The sequence below is a fragment of the Plasmodium vivax genome, chromosome 14, assembly GCF_000002415.2.
Source record: "Plasmodium vivax chromosome 14, whole genome shotgun sequence".
NCBI classification, from domain to species: domain Eukaryota; phylum Apicomplexa; class Aconoidasida; order Haemosporida; family Plasmodiidae; genus Plasmodium; species Plasmodium vivax.
This window is the reverse complement of record NC_009919.1, coordinates 561,423-580,593: the sequence shown is the minus strand read 5'-3', so window position 1 is coordinate 580,593 and position 19,171 is coordinate 561,423. Positions and strand designations below refer to the sequence as shown.

Genomic DNA, 19,171 nt, shown 5'->3' with positions numbered 1-19,171 from the left:
CTCTATCTATACGCAATCATTACCGGATTGTCACCTTTACAATTTGATGATTCCCCCAAAAAAAAATTACTATAATATAAAAGCGGAAGAAATTAATTAACCTTTTTTTTTTTTTTTTTTTGCATGTGTGGGACTACTACATACTGATTCCTTTTCGAAGGAGTACATCGTTTCTGCAAGAATAATGCTCCCTGTTTTGAATTTACGGAAAAAGTAGCCTCTACAACTAAGTTGCATTTCCCCCCCCATGTTTGCAACTTTTCCGCATCGTGTGATTATGCGTCTTTTTTTAAATTTTCCCTTAACTGAGGTTTACTTCTTACGTAGCTGCAAAGTTACACATATCTTTCGTAATTTAACAAAATTAAAAGAAAAAGAAGCAATATAACGCACACAACTGAGTCAGAAAAAAAAAATGAAGTGTAAACCGTATGCACAGTATGGATGTAAAATTGCGATTTTTCTTGAAGGATGTTAGTGTATATACGTAAGACTGTTTCTGTTCGGATAAGCTGGCTATTTTAAAATGTGCGTTCCCTTTTTTTATTTTTTTTTCTTTTAACTGCTGCCATTTTAGCTTCTCTCAACAGGAAACAAAAAAGAATCTACATGCGCATGCAGATAATGAAAAAGAAAAGGAAGGGAAAAAGAAAAGAAAAAAAAAAATGAAAAAATGAAAAAAATGAAAAAAATGCATTCATTTATTTCTGAAAAAGAACACCTTTATATGAATAAAAAAAAAAGTGAAATTTAAAAGACGAACAGATTTACGCTTGTGACATGGACATCTGCGCTTTTGCATGTGTATATAAATTACGTGAAGACATGAAAATGGGATGTACAATTCTGACGCACACGTACGTACCTGTATGAATGCACAATTATATAATTATATAGTTATATAATTATGTAATTTTATAAACACCTGTTCGTGTAACAATTTGTTAGCCCCACAAATAAATTGCGAAAACAACATCAATTCCAGTTAAGTTGCAACTGCGGAAGTGAATTCACAAAAATTGAATATTGCTGACGACTGTCCACGGGAAAACCCCATGAGCCCGTTTCGTAGCAAAGGTGTAGACACGTACGTGTATGTAAGTACATACATATGAATATTTACACATGCATATTAACACATATGTATATTCACTCGCGTGTACCCTTTTGCGACGTCGATTTTGCCGTGCGAAGGCACAATTTTCATTTTGAAAGCCTGTCAGCCATGCCCCCCTTCACAAAACAAAGGAACTCCATCTCACTTTTCCCTTTCAAACTTTATAGGCATGATAGTTATACATTACTGCAATTTTTACGTAGCCCCTGCGAAATTGGCATTTTTTAAAAAAAGGTTATGCCTCATCAAACTGCGAAGATTTTTTTCAAAATAGCTCATATTTTTTTTGCCAAATTTTAGTTTTCCCTGATAAGAATAGACTCTTTCTTTTTTTAAGTAAGGCATCCATCGAGGGAGCAGCAAAAAAAGGAAAAAAAAAAAAAAAAAAGACATACGTATATACGTATGCCGCTAATATGTGTAAAAATCACTACGTTGCGCAATTGAAGCTTATCCGACACCTTCTCATGTATTAACATTACACGCAGATGCACGAAACGCCAATACACACGTACTCTTTTTATGTGTATTTCTCCCCCTTTAGAAAATGTTCGCAACAGTGATATCCCCCGTGGTGACGGTGCAGCCCGCGCCAGTTGTTTACACAACTACCTACAGTGTCGTGCCACAAACAGTTGTGTGCACGATTCCACAGACCATACCGATTATTAAAAATATTCAAGTTATCCCTTCCCAACAAGTATGTCTTAGCTACGCGTACGCCGCGCCCGTAACGACTTTTATCCTTTAAAATTTGATATGGACATGTGACAAACGTTGGGAAGGATGAAGAGAAATTTAATGAAGCGGAATAGGAGCATGCACTTGGCGGTGAATTTTGTCTTTATGTACGTCCACAAAAAAGTGTTACTCAGGTATGAACATATCAGTAGTGCTAAGAAGGGATATTAACCAGTTGGAAATAGTATCAAGGGGCAGAGAAAAAAGATTCGGGAAACATTTTATGGAAAACCAGCGAAATAACTTTCGAGATGTCTATTATTGGAGGGGAAAAACAGTTTGAGAGGTGACCATAAAAATTGCTTATATTTTTTCGTTTACTAATATGTTTACATATAAAAAAAAGAAAATTTAATTATCGAATTATCCGTGTCGTGCTTTTCGAAATGGATTTCCTTCCACGACATGTTTGGAGAACATGTTGTATATGCATGCCTCCTTAATTTGCATTCCTTTCATTTCTTCCTTTTTTGCTCTTTACACTTGTGAGTGCTTTTGTGGTTTCTTTTTACGTGTAAACATGCTCATACATATCAAGGAGTTTTATTGAATTTTTTCAAGCTCCCCATTTTAAGAATCAACTAACATGTTATATTATGAAAAATTTAATTCCGAATGTAAGCTTTTTTCTGCTTCGCCTTAAACAAAACGCTAGTGTGTAGCTGTTAAGCCTGGCCCGTTCTGCGCTAGTAAATTTTGCTAGAATATCAAAAGTGAGTTCTGGCCCAAGCGGCTATAAACTATTTAGCTTAAAATTTCTTGGCAAAGACCTTCCCAGTTCAGCGGTAGGCGGTGATGTGCACAAGCAGGACAATAAAATAAAATAACAAAATTACCTTGCTCGTTAATAATTTTTTTTTTTTCTGCAATTTTCCGTAATAATAGCTATATTTGCCAAAAAAAACATTTCGCTGTATGTTACTAGCCATTTTTTGCTACTTTCTGAGAGAAAAAAAAAAAAGCTACCTACCTATTTGCACACAGGAAAGCAAAGAAATGCGGGAAATCACATAACAAGTGAAGGTGTCAAAAGTATATGTCCCTTTTGGAGCAAAATTGCACCGTTGTTGAAAAGCTGTTGCTAGAACGAGACAAAAAGAATAGCCTTTTGCGCACGAAGAAAGTTATAAAGCTATATTTTTTTTTTTTTTTTTTTTCCTTACAATTTTAAAAAATAGCTAGCTAAAAAATTAAATAACTCCCGAAAAAATGTAGACAGTTTTTAACTTCATTTTTGTTCCATTTTGTTTTTCTTATTCTTTTCTTTTATTTACATTTAATTTTTATTCAATTTTTCTTTACATTATTTGATTGTTTAAAACTTTTTTCTCCAACAATTGTTATAGTATCACACAGTACAAGTCCAACAAACGATTTTTGATCACACCGAAGATTTCCCAATTTTTCAACACCTTTTACGGATCACAAATTTGCACAGCTGCGCCGCTTTTGATAGCAATTTTTTAATCCTTATTATAATACCCCCTTCGTAAAGATGTCTATCGTTTATGTTCCCAATTCCGCGGCGGTTTACAGGACGTGCGTGTCTGTACCCATGGTTGCAACATCGAAGATTTACACAGTTCAGGCCCCCCCCACAGCAACGGTTGTTACAGCACCGACGGCAGTTGTGTCTGTCCCATCCGTTGTACCCGTATCAGCAGTTGTGTCCGCGCCGGCAGTACAAGTCTACACCTCGAAGATAGTTTTTGCTAACCCGATGGATGTTTCTACCATTATTATATGACATTCAAGGAATCACAAATGACGGCACGAGGGTAATACAGCGGTGTTTACATAGAGCAGAACGAGAGGCCGTCCGCAATCGTGTCTACCAACGAGGGGAAGAAAATTTAAAATGCATCAGATAAGACGCTCCTAAAAAGATCACACTTAAAAGGAATATAAAATTTTAAGACAGAATTAGTGCGAATACATTAACGCGCATAAATACATTTTTATGCGAGACGCACATATGTAGTGGCGTGTTAAATTTGCAACCGTTTCGAGAAAAGAACATTTTGTTGCCCTTTAAATTGACATTTTATTTTTTTCCATCTTTTAATGATTCACACAAGTGTTCCCCTTCGTATCGTTTTGCAATGTGAGCACTTATGCATGAATTAGGAAACTTGTTTTTTTAGTAAATTCCATTTTTTAAACTTACCAAATGCGAAAGTTTTTACTTGAGCAAAAAAAATAAATAAATAAATTAAAAATAAATCCGCTCAGCTGAAGCGAAATTAACCTAAACGGATTGAAAACAAATGGGGGGGATATGCCACATAAGCATGTTTGTATGTACATGCGCACATATGGCAGAGCTCCCCTTTTTGCAGATGTCTGCCAAATGGAAACAAGAATGCCTCCCACTAAAAATGGGCATTATTTGCAGTTAAAAAGGATGTTGGATGAAGTTCCTCAGCATTTGGACCCTTATCAGGGCAGCTGAAAAAAACACGACCATTTTTATAGCAACGGCACGGTTATACGCTTTCCAAAAGGTGGAAGTGTAAAGTGGAGAACCCCTGAACACGGGTATTCAACCCTAAGGAGTAATAAAAACAAGATCCACACTTTCTCTACATTTTTTGGTTTCTCTCACTTCACCCGACATGACAATGCATTCTTTTTCAAAGCAACCGCAATACGTTTGACAGTAAGACTTACACCCCTTCCTGTGTTCTTTCATTTTTGAGACTTCGCACATACATATTATGTGCAATTAGTGCCTTAATATTTTTAATTCTATTCACAACGTCATCTATTAGGTCTGTGAAAACGTCGAATTGTTTTATTACAATGTTGGAGAGCACTGATTGCTTTACCGAGTCAGGCAAAACTTTAACTTGAAAAGCGTAAATGCAACAGTAGCCAAAATTACTTTCCACTTCCGCATGCACAACGTCGTTTGGAGTGATGGGACCTATTCCTCCGTGAACAACGGATATTTTAACGTTGTGCATTTTTTGGAGATTTTCAAATTCGTCTAGAAATATGTCGAACATTCCAACGTAGTTGGTTCTGATTATGATGGGTATAACTGGGCAATTCTTTGGGGGCAATTCTACAGGCTCAGCGGTACTTGATTCTTGGGAATTATTTCCGTTGCTTTTTTCTTCATCATAGAGATATGCGTTAATCTCCTCTTCAGTTAGTTTTTCTTCGCCCAAGAGTTTTCTCCTCAAAATTTCATTTTTCAAAATCATTTGTTTTTCGTAAAAAATTTGTCTCTCCTTTTCGATTTCCCTTTGCCTCGTTTTGTTTCTCCAGGATTCCATAAGTTCATCGTTTCTTTGGAGGACTTTTTTCGCCCACGTCTCTTCGCTTTCTTCGTAGTACCACGGGTCGTTCAGCTTCCTCCCATCGGTGTGCGGTTCGTTATGATTATTCGCCGCTTCTTCAGAAGAATGCCCATCCGTTGCGCTGGAATGTTGGGCGTGTCTGTTCTTCCTTCCTCTACCAAGGGGGGGGGTTCCCAAAACGGAGGGTGTCTTTCCTTTCTCCTGTGCGTCCTTCTGTTTTTTTCCCCCTGCGTACTCATACAGTGTAGCACTTTCCGTGTTATAGCTTCTTCTTGGAGTGGGATTATTTGTTTCGTTCGAGATGTCATTTGCTGCATCATGTTGGTTGTGTGTCACGGGATTTATATTCGTTGCACTGATTGGGCTGTTTGGCTGTTCCTTCTTTTGGGGTTTGACTCCTCCCTTGTGGGAATTGACCAACGCATCGAGCTGTTCACCCCCTTTGGGGCTTTCAAAAAAGGAAAAGGTGTTCTCTTCAGGTACTAAAATGCTTTCATTTGAATCACCCTGCGAGAGGATGTATTGCATTTTTTCTTTCTTAACCCTGGCTAGGTCCTCATATTTGTTTTCTTCCTCCAATTGGATCACTACAGATTCGTCTTCCTCCTCCTTCTTCCTTTGCGTGTTACTTTTGTGAAACTCCTGCTCAGATACCTCTTCGAATATGTTTTCCTTTTCTATGCCGAACTCTTCAATGGCTTTCCTCTTATCCGACATTGCGAGTCTATTTTGATAAATATCCTCCGCGTGGAATTCATTTTTCTTCATGTCATTTTCCCAGGAGACTTTGATTTCTTTCCCACTTACCTGTAGAGTGCTTAACTTTTCGACCATGAGTCTGTACTGACATAGCCTAAAGGCGTTACTCTGTGGGAGGGTAAAAATCAAATCATCCGTTGTTGCGTTTCCATGCTTCTTAATTCCACTGATTAGTACAGCCATCCCTATGGCGGCATAGCTGCAGCTCTCCTTAAAGTTGCTATTGAATTTATACATTTTTTGAATTTTCCCATAAGCAGAACCGCATATAAAATAGCTTCCTTCGATGAAGAACCCGTTTCGGACAATGACATGCAGAATGGTCCCCTTGCTGGAGTCCTTGCTTATGTCTACCACCATGCCCATGCCCACTGGGTTTTTATCGATGGCAAGTAGGCAGTCCGATTTTCTGATATACTTTTGCAGGAGGTTCAGATCTGATTTTCTCCTTTCCTTTGCCTTCTCTGCGTGGTGCCTGCTTGTGTGCGTTTTCTCCTCAGCGGGGGTGCCCTCAGCGGGGTTACCATTAGGGGGGTTTCCATTAGCTGGATTACCCCCAGCGGGGCTATCAAATGAGATGCCCCCCCCGGGGGAATTCCCAACACCTAAGGCGGCATCCCGTATGGCCTCACAATTGTTGTAGAACCTATTCACACTGTGATAGGGCAAATCAATATAATGCGAAATAAAAAACAGTCTGTTGATTAGCTTGTCCAAATTGTACCCCGTCAGTGAAGATATAGCAATCGCGTTTTCAATTTCTTTGGAAAAATTATGTTTTAAATTTCCTTCATCATACATATTTGTGCATTGCTTCCTTAACTCTGCTTTTACTACGGACTCATTTTCTCCATACAGATCTGCCTTGTTAAGAACAAAGACGACTGGGATGCCAAATTTATCTGCGTACTTAATTGCTTCCTCCGTTTGTATTTCCGCTCCTACTTCTAAAGAAATTAATATGATTAGTATGTCCGAGAGGAAAGCTGCCCTTCCTCTGAAGATTTGAAAAACCTTATGCCCTGGGGTGTCTACAAAGGTGAACTTAAAAGGGCCCTCTTCAAAATGTATAGGTTTTATATTTTGCGTGATGCAGCCTGCTTCACTTAACGCCAAGTTGTTCTTCGTCATCTTATCCAGCATGGTGGTTTTCCCATGGTTGATGTGGCCTATCACGGACACGACAGTGTAGTAGTTTTTCTTTTTATCGTCCACTGGGGTTCTTCCCTCGTTGGGGGGTAAACTCGGGGGGTCATCCGAGCTGCTCTCGCTGCGAGGTTCATTTGGGTTGGCCAGCACAGGGGGAGCGGTCTCGGGGGGCGCAACACTTGCACCGTTTGCACCATTTGTGGACGCCCCTCGGAGCCTCAAAACACTCGCGTGGTACTCCTCCGCCATGTAGACCCTCCTGTACACATCCTGCAGCGCCCCGCTGCTCTTCTCCTCCTCTTCGCAAAACAATTCCACCTGGATGAGCCTCGGCTTAAACTTAAAAATTTTACTCACGTATGCAGCAGTGCTGTAGGGGATAATTACGTTCCTTTTGTTTACACTTTGGAAGGTCCTATCTTCCGAGTCCTTCCACCTGTAAGTGTTCCCACTCTTATACACATTTGCCGCTTTAAAACACGTCTCGTAGTTAATGTTGAGCATTAGCCTAAGCTCGTGTACGGATATGTACGGCGGCAGCAAAATGATGGGGGATTTCTGTTTCCTCCCGCTTATCAGTTTTTCCCTGAATATCCTCCTTCCCACGGGGATGAATTTCCCTTTATATAGGAGCTTGCAGCAGAGGTCGATCATTCTGCTAGCTTACCTTTTTCTAGCTAGGCCACTGTGCCATTCTGCCAGGTGATGGTAGAAGTGTTGAAATGGACGGCGGTCAGGCAGAAGTGACTCCACTCGGGGGGGCCAAAAAAACGAGAAAATGAACTCCACAAATGAATGGAAAAAAAAGGAAACATAATGCCTCTCTCATGTCGCTATCCACACAACGGGTTATCCCCCACGGCAAAGGGCCACTCTGAAGAATGGCTACTCCCACGTAACGGTTTAGCCCCCGCGTAAGCCGCGCCCCGGTTGTGCATCTTCACACCATGTAGATTTTGCAAAAAATGTGAACATGCAGGGGGAAGTAAAAAAATAGAGAGTGAAAGAAAAGGAAAGAAAATGCCCGTTTCTTTTTGCTTCTACCCCTCTCCAGATACGCTGCTCTGCCCCCGGTGGTCCCGGCCCAACTTTCTGTGTGCCCCTAATTTCGTGCACAAATAAGCATGAGGAGTCGGCGCCCCCTGCGAGAAAAGCTACCTCTAAGTGACGATATTGTTACACTGATTAGTAGCCATACAAATTGTCATTTTTTTTTTTTCCCTACCACAGTAAGCCCCTACCTGCGGTTGAAATTTTCCCATCCTGAGGAATTCCACCATGCACGCACAAACAGAGGAGCATCGAAAAATCATGTTGACACGTTACTTGGCGTGAACACATTTTCTAAAGCGGGGCAAGTAAAGATCCAAAAAAAAAAAATAAAACAGCCAAAGAAACAGCCGAAGAAATAGCCAACGAAACAGGAGAGATAGGTATGCATAATGGGGAGCATCGTGAAAAAATGGGAACTGGTGAAGCCCAAAATGTTATTCACCCTTCGGTGGACTGAAAGGTATTTCCACCACCTTAGCCTGAGCAATGAGTTGAAATACAAAAATGTAGAAACCCACCAAAGGTACTACATGTTTAACCAGATGAGGGGGAAGAAGAATCGGAAAAAAAGGGAAAGAGGAAACTTAAATGATGAGCAGAAGAAAACAAAATTGAAAGTCCCCCCTGTGAGGCTGGAAGACAGGACAACGGTGTGCGAACCTCCAAATGTTATTAGCAAAAATATTAAAAAGGAAATTATGAAAGTATGCGTTGGAAAGGAAAGAACGAGGAGACATTTTAAGTTCCGAAATAAATATCGAATGAGGAAAATGTTAAGTCTAACTCATGATCAGGAAAATATAAAAGATAAGAAAAAAAACCCAAGCACATTTGTAACTCCGCTGACAAAATTACAACATGAAGCCACCTTGCCAAGAACAATGCACCACGACAGATTTAGTTTTCCCCACTCCTTTCAGTATTCGGTCATCTGGCACGGGTCTTCTAGTGTGGACCACGAGGAAAACAACATTTGCTTTTTCAGTTCCCACATTAGGGATTTATCCCTGTCTGCGCGGGAAAGGAAAAAGATGACGGACATTTTGGGGGAGGAGCGCGTCGACGCCAAAAATGAAATGATCTTCCTCGAGAGCAACTTCTTCAACACGTACAACCACAACGCGGCGTACTTGGGGGACGTCGTCCAGTTTTTGATGCGCCGGGTCCGCAGTTTGTGAGGGGCGGTCGGAAGAGCCGCGGTGGTGGGAGGTGTGCACCACGGCTAGAATTTCGGGAGGTGGTTACAATTCCGCGTGGTGGTTGGAAGTTCGCGTGGTGCGCCCTGCTACCCGCACTCGCGTGCCCCCTCGGAGGGAAGGAAAAACCCAATTCGCTACCTCGCCAAGGTGTAATGCCAATCGGTGGGGCCGAAAATGCGTCCACGCAGGGGAGTGCCGAGCTAGGACAGCCTGTACTGGATGTACTTCTCCAGGGTTTCGCAGGAGTAGCCGAGTTGGTCGAAGCTCCGCTTGATGCTCTGAGGGGGGGGAAATAAAAATGGTGCAGCAACGAAATGATTGGGGCAAAATGGTGGTAGCAAAATGATGGGAGCAAAACCAGCGCGGCTTCCCCATCTGTGACAACTGCGCAGCTGCGCCGGCGCAAAATCGCCGTCCAACCTTCAGTTCGTCATCCGTAATTTTGACCGTGGGTATCTGCTTGGCTATTAGCTCGAATATTTTGCTGTGCTTTATTTTGACGCTGAGGGGGAGGGGCAGGGCATCACACATGCGATTTGTATAGATGCGCGCAGGTATATTATACAACGTGTGCACAACTATGTGGAACGACCCAGGGGTGCTCCTCCCTATGTACAGCGAAGCAAAACAAACATTTAGGCGGCAAAGAAGTAGAAGTGTATGCGTGCTGACACTTCTGTTGGAATTTGTGTTCATTTTATTTTTTTTTTTTTTTAACAACACAGCTCATTGTGCACACAATGCAGGTGACTTCTCAAGCAGTCGCACTTACCACGCATATGAGGTGACTATCTTGATTAATATTTTGGAAGGAACGTACACATCAGCAGTAAGTGCCAAATGAATATACACCGAGGCTATTTTAAATAATTCGATGTGCTTATGGCCTACCTTACTATAGGCTCCAATTATATGTACGTACGAAATGAAAATCTGTTGAAGCTCTTTTTTACACAGTTGGTGTATTTTTGCCTTTTCACTTTCATACAATTTGATTATCGCATCTGCTACCCTTTCCATGAAGGATGTGTTCACTTTATTAAAGTAAGTAAGAGACAAACAGAGGAGAGACAAATCGTGTAACGAATAGGAGCCTATGGTTGGGAGAATTACATCAACACAGCGGTGGTATATTTTACTGTCATTAATTTTTATTTGTTTAAAATGATTAATGATGGAGGAAATTTCTTTGGGGGTTAACTCTTTTTGAAATTTGAAAAACTTTTCTTCCACTAATCTCCATATGTACAGGTCATATATTTGGCACCCTTTTATTTTGCAGCTCAGTTTGTAAAGGCTATTTCCATTTTTACAATTCTCCAAGGATCTGTATAAATCGTACAGATAGGCATTCTTCGAATTGATATTTCTGCTGTTGTGTTGTGTGTAGCTGATTTGTTTCTTCGAGAGGGGGTAAGGCGTCACCCCACTTGTCGGGTTATGCGCCCTACATGGGTGACTAACGCTGTGGAGAATTCTCCCCATGGGGCGCAGCGCTCGTGACATTGGTTTGGGGGGGAAAGACGTTGCCTCTGCGTTTTGCCTGGGAACAACATGGTTATGGAGCTAACTGGAAGCGGTGCTGCAACGCGCTAATTACACGTGGTAACCCAAAAAAAAAGGAGCCAAATTATCCCCCCTGCTCTTTCCCCTTTTGGCTACGCCGTGACGCAGCAACGCTGATCGCAAATGGACCTACAGGCGTGTACGTAAAATGGGCACTCATACTTACGCGCAGGTGCATTTATGTATCCTTACGCATGATGGTCATTTTGCTAAAAAGGCTGGATCTCGGAAGAGTTTCACGCGTCGGCCGTTGAGAGGGGTGAGGGTACGCCCGCTCAGTCGTCATCGCTCAGTTGTAATGTGGGTGGGGCTGTTGTAGCGGCTGAAGTGGTTGGAGCTGCTGCAGCGGCTTCTGCAAATGGGGGAGGTTTTTAAAAAAGCGACGAACCAGTTCAAGTGGAGCAAAAAGGGCTGCGCGACGGAGAAAAGCAGTTCAAAGTGAGGCGAAGATATATGGCCCCCCTCCGTGGACCCCCCTTTTGGTGCTTTAACGGACACTGCGAAGCGGAACACGCGCACCCACTGGGGAACATTCTGAGGTGTTTTATTCATTTATCTGCTTATTTTGTTTCTTTACGTTATTTTTTTACGTTACTTTTTTGCCAATGGGGCGAATTAAAAAATGCCATGCAGAGAGAACGGCGCGATCTGCGCGATCTGCGCACGCGCCTTTGTGACGTACACAGTTTCCCGTTTCGCGCGCAAGAGAAATCATCCCACCCGAGCTGCCAAGAAAGCGCACACTTCCGTACTTCAGCCCCCCTAAACATTTTTTCCTGCAGCGAAAAAAAAAAAAATTCCCCCGTTCGCCTATGCCCATTTTGTGTGCATTTCCCTGTTATGTGAAAAGCTCTGTTGGCGCGCGACATGCTGGCTAGCACAGTGCAATTGGTTGAAGCAAAGATGGCAATTTGGTAAAAAAAAGTTTTGTCCTTATGTACACACGCGCGTAGACGTATGCCTGGAAATGTGCAAACGCATATGCATGCGCGGGTGTGTATGTGCGCATATGCATGAGCATCGCTTGCGCATCTTGCGCTTCTTGCCCATCTTTCGCATATACAGTCCTGATAACACCACACGATGGACATCAACCTGTTCATCCACAGTGTTGAAGTGGAGCTGGCCGCGAGGGATACAGCTGTGGGGGGGGACGAGCAGGAGGAAGAAAATGTGGTGTACTGCCTGCACATTAAAGTGGAGAGTGGCGACGCGCGGGGAGGCAGCGGGCCAGGTAGTGGGTCAAACGGTCACCCAAGCAGTGACGCAGGTGGCCGCCCCTATGGCACACAGCGTGGTCTGAAGAACGAAATGCCGAATGGGCTCTTTTACGAAACGCCATGGTACATGTGCGTGAAGAAGGGGCAAAGCGAAATATGCCTCATGTCTTACGAAGTGAACATATCACACGCGTTTAACATGCTGGAGAGGGACGTGAGTAAATGTGACGCGCAAAATGGGGGAAGCCGCTCAGTGGGGGAAGCGGCACTGTGGGGGGTTCGAAGGGGAGATGGTCCCTTCCCCCCACGGAGCACTCCCCCCACGGGATGATGTGCAGCCCGCGCTTTGCCCCCTCCCCCCTAGATGCTAACCGTAAAAGATAATAACTTCCCATCAATGTGTATCGCTTCCCTCACAGTTGTCCTCTTTTTTTTTTCCCACCCGTAGGAGGGACTCGCCCTGTACGTGCTGCGGAAAGACCTGAACAAAGACAAAGTCGATTACCTGCACCGAAGCGAGCTGAACATGAAGAACAAAAGACTCTACGATAGGAACTATTGTATCCTTTTCGAAAATGATAATCTAAAGGGGAAAATAAAAGTGTATTTAAAAAATGGAATTATATATAATCACACGTTAGGTGAAATAAAAACGGCTAATTATTTGAAAGACGTCCATTTGGAGAAATTTTTGCCAAGTGAATTTCCCACAGAGGTAGGTAAAGAGCAAGTGGAAGGCAAAATTGACCATCGCCCAAAAGAACAAAGCGGGTTGTCTCAAGACAAGCATATAATTAACGAGTTTAATGAGTTGCTAAACGAGAGGAGGGTCCTATACTGGGTTTACATAGACGACAATGGGAAGGAACAAGGCCCCTTCAACAGCAACACCATTTTTACTTGGATCATAAATGAGTATTTTGAGGACGACACGTTAATCAGGTTACACGATAAGGGGAAGTTCTACAAGCTGTGCGAGGTGATTGGCTATATTGAAAAAAATGTGTTACTAAATTCGGGCGGCCATGAACTGGTGGGGCACAACCTGGGGGATAGCCAGGGGAACATCCTGAGGAACAGCATCATTCAGGGGGTGAATACCAATGGGGTGAATACCAATTGGGACGTTTCGAAAGGGAGCCAAACGGAGAAACAGACAAATTTCATCCATCGGGGGGATGCTACCCAAAATGACATGGGCAATTACGCCGTAAACAAAAGTGATATTTATTTTCCCGAAGGGGGGTACGTCGGACAGTACATGGAGAGGACTTCCCAAAAATTAAACGACGCGTACAGCAACGAAGTGGAGGCGAAGAAACCCACTTCTACTGTTCTCAGCAAAAGTGAAGATTTTTCAAAGGGGGAAGACGCAGCCATTCATAACAAGGCACATAGTAACAAAAATGTAAAAAAAAAAAATCAAGTGAAAAGGCTGAAAAGGGAGATTAAAAGGATCAAAGACGAAATGGTTAAATTGAAGGAAAGTGCTTCTTCAAGTAGACCAACCCCTTGTGACGATGCGGAGGTGGAGGCACGTCACGATTGGTCCCCTCAGTGTGGGGAGGACGGGGCGTCCAATTTAACATCCAACGCAGCATCGAAAAAGAATTCCGGCGCCACACAAGAAGAATCTCACATCAGCACAAGTAATAATGTAACGCATGAAACGGCGCACATTGGGCCTTTCCAAGAAAATGTAGGGAGAAGTGCTGCCCAGAATAACGCACAAAGTGTAACACCCGGACATGTTAAAGAGGGTGTAAATTACCTCAGTAATGCTTTTTCAAGCGAGGCAAACCTGATCGAAAAAATAATTAGCGAAATTAATGAAGAGTTTCGAATAAAAGAAAATCACCAAAAACAGAGGTGCGTGGAAATTGCCATGAGCAGTATAAGTCAAGCGCAGGAGTGCCTTCTCAACATAAAGAAGAAGCGAATGACGTCCTACCTGAACAGAATAATCAACTTATCAATTCATGATGAGGCAATATACATCGGGGAGGACAATCAAGAAATGGTTCCTATGGAGCGGAGGCACTTGAAGAAGAAAGCGCCGAAAAATGGCACCTTCGGAGGTGCTCGCAGCGTTGCTTATGGTGTCTCCTGTGAAGCGTGCCCAACGTGTGCAGCTCTGTGTGCTAATCGGAAGAAGGCAATACTTAACAGGAGTGCGGTAGGAAGCATCGACGAGGTGGCGGGCCAAAGGGGTTACCTCCACGCGAGGGGGAAATTCTCGAATGGGGGTTTGGAAAGCGCGCCGAGGAGGCGAAAGGAGGTGGGGTATTCGTTAGTAATAAATGGGGGGTCGCCGAAAAGTGCCGAGAAGGTTAAATTGGTTAGTGGGGAAAAATGGCCAAACGGGAGTTTCCAAGGAAGGAGCTGCGGGGGAGTTTCCAAGGAACAGGCAACCACTCTGTGCCTCAACCGCCAGAACAACGAAGAAGTTGTGTACAACTACTACGTAACTTACGACCAATTTTTAAAGTGCCTACTTTTGATACAGCGCAGTGTAAGGATGTGGCTGAGCAGAAGGAAAAGGCGTAGCTCCTGGTGGAGCAAAAACAAATATGATGTTTGCAACTCGGGAGAATTAGGCCACTGTTGCTCCTTTAGGAGTAGCGCCTTAAGTGGCAACCATGGGGAGAGAGAAAAAAAACCAGGAGAAGATTCTACTCGAATAAAAAAAGAAAAATACAAAACAGACATCATAAATCGTATATTCCAAAATGTGCATTTTGTGAATAATGAAAAGAAGGACGTACATGAATCGTATGTTACTTTTTTGGAGCAAGAAATGGGAAACAAAATGGAAGGGAGGAAGGCACCGACGTTATCACCCCTTCTACGGAGTGTTGAAACGGAGAGGGACAACATCCCTGTGGGTTCCCCTCCAAATGGGGACTACCTTTTTAATAAGAAGGGTCAAATGAACAAGCATGAGGAAGACGAACTAAAGAGGAGGTGCGAAGAGAGGGGACCGCTTAACAGGGTTGACAAGCTTCATTCAGACGTACTTCAAAGTGGAGGCAACTCGCTCAGAAGGGAAGACACCGAAAAGGTTAAACAAATGTATGGCGTCAAAAGGGAGGGTACAAGTTATGATCAAGAGGAGAGATCATCTAAGCAAAATGTACATGAGCTTTTGTGTAACCTGTTAAGTAAGTACAAAAGTGCCAGCGAGGAAAACGGGACGAACGAAAAATTGAGCAGCTTGCAGCCAAACGAACAGTTTACGCGTAACTTAGAAAAGTACAATAGCTTCCTCAAGTCGATAGAAAAAAAAGACATCTCTGGAAAGAGGGACACATTACTATCATTTGTGAACAACCTAAAATTTGATAACATATTGGGTGAAAAGAAAAAAAATTGCCAATTGGAAACGGGCTTAAAGAGCGGTTCCGCCATGCCCACGCCGTGTTCCTTTCTGAGTTATAGAGAAAACCCCGCCCATAACTGCAGTTACAATGATAAGGGGCAGAATGGAGCGGAAGACGGTATCACCAAGGGGGGAAATAACACAGCCAGAAGTGACACCAAACTGGCACAAATTAAATTTCTCCAAAAGGGCAATTTTTTTTGTAAAAATTTTTCCGAAAAAGAAGGAAATGTGATGGACCATCCCGTGGGCAAAAATAGTGTGAGTCACTTTTTGCTGAACAAAGTTGGCAATAAAGATTTGAAAAACACCGTAACGGATAATCTTTATGATGGATGTTATTCAGATCGTTTTATGGGAGATCATCACCGCGTCTTCATTACGAAGAGGTGAATGGTTTGTTTTTTTTAAGTTGGGATAGCTGTCACTACACAGTGTTCCTGTGTGTGCACATGTTGTGTACTTTTTTTTTTTTTTTTTTTTTGTGGGCGTGTAAAGCGGTACACCGGGCACACGTGCAGATGAGCAGCTTCCCCTTTGTTTGATAAAATGAGAATGTTTTAGTTTTTACGAACACGTAAAATTTATGTGTATGTATTGGAAAATTTTCAATTTTTTTTTTTTTTTTTGTATCATCATTTGTGCATATAAGTGTTAGTGCGCCTTTTTTTAGCGGCGCTGGTGTGAGCTTGCGTCTGTGCAAATGTATATACCCATTACGCGTAGGTGTGGATGTTACGTTATCTTATGTCATGTTATGTTACCCTTTTGTGAAATTTGCATCGTTAAGCCTCCTTCAGAATTACGCTTCTTTAATGTGTGCCTTTTTAAAAACCGCGGAGTTGGCAAAATGAAAGAGAAAAACGGCAAAGCATTTTTGCGTCGCTTTATGAACGTTCGTATGTATGCGTATAGGTAGGCCTTCACCCAGACGCGCACTGAATGTCTTGCCCGTTAAGGGGCGACACCCGACAAGGGAGCTTCACATGTTGATGCGAAAAAAAAAACGGTTTTATGGCACCCCCGGGGGTGCCACGTAGTAGTTCACCGGCCGCTCACTTTCCTCCTGTTCAGCTCACGATAAAGTTATCGCTGTGCGGGGGCAAAATTGCAGCTGGTGTTTAGTTTATTAGGGGGGTTAATTTGGTGTGGAGTAGCGCCGGGAAGGCTGCTTAAGCAAGGCTGCTTCGGGAAGACTGCACACGAACAGGCATGGACAGACGCCCCACGCGAGCATGTGCCCCACTAAATATACGGCGTGGCCGCCTTCTGCTTCTTCGAGACGTCCTTCAAAAGGTTCGAGTTGATCGTTCCGGGGCCCAACTCGTAGCCAGTCTCGTACCCATGCTTTAACACATTCTCCAGGCAGGTATTTATTCTAATGGGGCTGGTCAACTGCAGAAGTAGCAGCTGTTTGATTATGTGTGGGTCATCATAAGCACATCCATCGACGTTAGAAATGACTGGGATTTTTAGCTTTCTGAATGTGATCTGTTTTAGGGCATTCTCCAAAGCTTTTCTAGCTGGGAACATGTAGGAGGAGTGGAATCCCCCTGAAATTTGCAGCTCTTTGGTAAAAATGGCTTTATATTTTTCCTTTGCTAATTTGTTCAGATATTTCATACTTTCCGGTTTTCCACATAAACCGAATTTTTTGGGAGTCATATAGCTGACAATAAAAATGTCATCATTCATTTCTCTATTGACATCTTCTATCAGGTTATGAATGCTCTCTAGGGTTAGCCCCACAATTGCAATGGTGGTCATTTTGTATAGCTTGGCACAGTTTTGCATTGCCTTTCCCCTTTCCTTGGTTAGAAATACGCCTTCCTCAAAGGGCAAAGCTTCTGAACATGTTAAGGCAGAATATTCACCTAGTGAGTACCCCATACATAGATTTAGCTTCATAACTGCGTCTTGATTTTCTTGTTTCAATTTTTCGTAGGCAGCAATGGACACAGTATAAATGGATGGCTGGGAAATTTGTGAATCTTTTAATTTTTCTATTGGGCCATTTTTAATGACATCCATTAAATTGTAGCCCAGAACTTTACTCGCACGGTCATACAGTTCTTTGGCATTTTTACACGTGTTGTATGTATCTAAGCCCATCGATATGTATTGCTCCCCTTGTCCTGGAAAAAAAAAAGTGTATTGGGAGCTGTATGTTGCTATTCTATATTTTTCGAATTCTTTTAATTTCTTTTTTATGTAATTATCATTTTCAGATGATGTCATAATTTGTTCATTTATTTCATCGCTCTGATTTGGTTCTTTGGTTAACCTCCTCCTGTTCTTTTTGTTCACTCCTCTGTGCAGCAGCCCGCTCACTGCTCTTTCCTTCCCCTTCAAAATGAAGCCTTTGCATTCTTCCCAGTTCCACAAAATTATTTTTATCACTGCTATGCTTATGGTTAGCGCTGTGCGGGGCGTTATCAGGTGCATTCTTCGGCGGTGTGTGTGTAGGAGTGGGTATGTGCGCGTGTGTCCGTATAGCTGTGCGCTCTTCTGGGGTTCAAAAAAAAAAAAAAAAAAAAGAAAAACACACACATGTGCAGCTATATGTACACACTGTAGAGGGCAAAATTTTCCAATTGGCCGCTTCACGAGGTCGCGCGGAGCACCCCCGTTCTCGGGGCGGTTCGTTAGCTTTCCAGAATTACCTCACGGGGGCTAAACGTGCAAGGGCATTTTCCCCGTTTGGCGGGCTATCTTCCTTTTTTTTGTTCTACTTCCTTGTTCTACCTTTTTTCACCTCCCCGTGCCGTTTATGTACACACTTATATGTACGCTTTTGAAGAGGTTCGTGCCGACAGAACGGTCCCTACTTGCGCTGTATATACGTGCAAACACACGCTTCGCCTCTTTATGTGCTACTGTTATGTTTGCGTTTCATTAGGGTGTGCTCTCTTGTTCATTCTGGAGTGATGCCAGGTTAAAGGTCAAAATAGGGGAAAAGGCTAAACCGCATGATGGTGTGCCAAAATGGTTGAAAAAAAAAAAAAAAAAAAAAAAATTGTCAAGCTAAATCACTGCCACTTTTAGCATACATTTTGTGTAAAAAAAAAAAAAAAAAAAATGCATCCACGTCATTTCTTCGTCTCGCAGGAAAAATCTTTAAAAATGGGAAGCAGTAGATCTGTTGGCGGGTGAGTGCAACCGTCGCTCTGCATTTTTCGAAAAGGAAATGAAGTCGCGAGGAGTTTCTTTACTGGTTTATTTGATCACTCATTTGTGTAGTTACTTGTTTTCTCGTTTACTTCCCTTTCCCGCCTCTTTTAGTAGATTAAAACGAGCAGGCGTTTCCATCACGAGAACGGCGAAAAAAGAGGGAAGGCAAAAAAAATGCATACATCGAAAGGTGAGCTGATGGAATGTATGCTTTTCATGCGCACTGAGAATGCGGCCTCCCCCCCGTTTTCGTCTTCCAGCTCTTCCTCCTCATCATTTACGAAATGGGTACTCCCGCTCGAGGGATATGTCTCTCTACGCATTTTCAGGGAATACCAGCGTGTTATCGAGCGCAACGATGTGAAGCGATTTTTCGCACGCTCTTTTTGCAGGTTCGTTTCGCTCGTTCTGTTTGATCGATCGTTTCGCCCGTTCTTTTTCGAGCAGTGCGATCACCTTTTAACCACATATGTTAAAAAAAAAATCAACAACGTTTATGCTTTAAAATCGGC

General features: G+C 42.7%; 5 protein-coding genes and 1 non-coding gene across 6 annotated transcripts, besides 6 other annotated features; 3 read left to right on the top strand and 3 right to left on the bottom strand.

Annotated features, from left to right (window-relative positions):
• Positions 1-4,524: 4,524 nt before the first annotated feature.
• PVX_122455 (small GTP-binding protein, putative) lies at positions 4,525-8,297 on the bottom strand (the record flags this gene model as incomplete). Its single annotated transcript, XM_001617003.1, has 1 exon — positions 4,525-8,297. Exon 1 carries the CDS (start codon positions 7,723-7,725, stop codon positions 4,525-4,527), a length of 3,201 nt encoding a protein of 1,066 aa, XP_001617053.1. The 5' UTR covers positions 7,726-8,297.
• Positions 5,455-5,526, top strand: PVX_122457. The gene has a single exon. It is a non-coding gene; the product is annotated as a tRNA-Pro (tRNA).
• Positions 7,009-7,032: a microsatellite.
• Positions 7,708-7,761: a microsatellite.
• PVX_122450 (hypothetical protein, conserved) lies at positions 8,074-9,302 on the top strand (the record flags this gene model as incomplete). The annotated part of the gene is made up of 2 exons (XM_001617002.1): positions 8,074-8,167; positions 8,302-9,302. Exon 2 carries the CDS (start codon positions 8,514-8,516, stop codon positions 9,300-9,302), a length of 789 nt encoding a protein of 262 aa, XP_001617052.1. The 5' UTR covers positions 8,074-8,167; positions 8,302-8,513.
• Positions 8,178-8,241: a microsatellite.
• Positions 8,791-8,824: a microsatellite.
• On the bottom strand, positions 9,210-11,428 carry PVX_122445 (hypothetical protein, conserved). The gene is made up of 3 exons (XM_001617001.1): positions 10,096-11,428; positions 9,744-9,825; positions 9,210-9,601 (listed from the first exon to the last, which is right to left on the bottom strand). The coding sequence occupies exons 1-3, from the start codon at positions 10,827-10,829 to the stop codon at positions 9,524-9,526; spliced, it is 894 nt and encodes a 297-aa protein (XP_001617051.1). The 5' UTR covers positions 10,830-11,428; the 3' UTR covers positions 9,210-9,523.
• A 544-nt stretch (positions 11,429-11,972) lies between these two features.
• PVX_122440 (hypothetical protein, conserved) lies at positions 11,973-15,881 on the top strand (the record flags this gene model as incomplete). Its single annotated transcript, XM_001617000.1, has 2 exons — positions 11,973-12,323; positions 12,558-15,881. The coding sequence occupies 2 exons, from the start codon at positions 11,973-11,975 to the stop codon at positions 15,879-15,881; spliced, it is 3,675 nt and encodes a 1,224-aa protein (XP_001617050.1).
• Positions 12,918-12,939: a microsatellite.
• Positions 15,882-15,899: 18 nt separating the features above from the next.
• Positions 15,900-15,959: a microsatellite.
• A 774-nt stretch (positions 15,960-16,733) lies between these two features.
• Positions 16,734-18,235, bottom strand: PVX_122435 (malonyl CoA-acyl carrier protein transacylase precursor, putative; the record flags this gene model as incomplete). The annotated part of the gene is made up of 3 exons (XM_001616999.1): positions 18,152-18,235; positions 17,773-17,993; positions 16,734-17,623 (listed from the first exon to the last, which is right to left on the bottom strand). The coding sequence occupies exon 3, from the start codon at positions 17,598-17,600 to the stop codon at positions 16,734-16,736; it is 867 nt and encodes a 288-aa protein (XP_001617049.1). The 5' UTR covers positions 17,601-17,623; positions 17,773-17,993; positions 18,152-18,235.
• Between the last annotated feature and the right edge of the window lie 936 nt (positions 18,236-19,171).

What these genes read in the sequence shown, in the direction of transcription:
- PVX_122445 (XM_001617001.1), bottom strand. Translation starts at nt 10,829, where the DNA reads ATGTCACGAGCGCTGCGCCCCATGGGGAGAATTCTCCACAGCGTTAGT. An exon ending in ATAGTCACCTCATATGCGTG is followed by an intron (nt 9,826 to 10,095) that starts GTAAGTGCGACT and finishes CCTCCCCCTCAG; the next exon opens with CGTCAAAATAAAGCACAGCA. An exon ending in TTACGGATGACGAACTGAAG is followed by an intron (nt 9,602 to 9,743) that starts GTTGGACGGCGA and finishes CCCCCCCCTCAG; the next exon opens with AGCATCAAGCGGAGCTTCGA.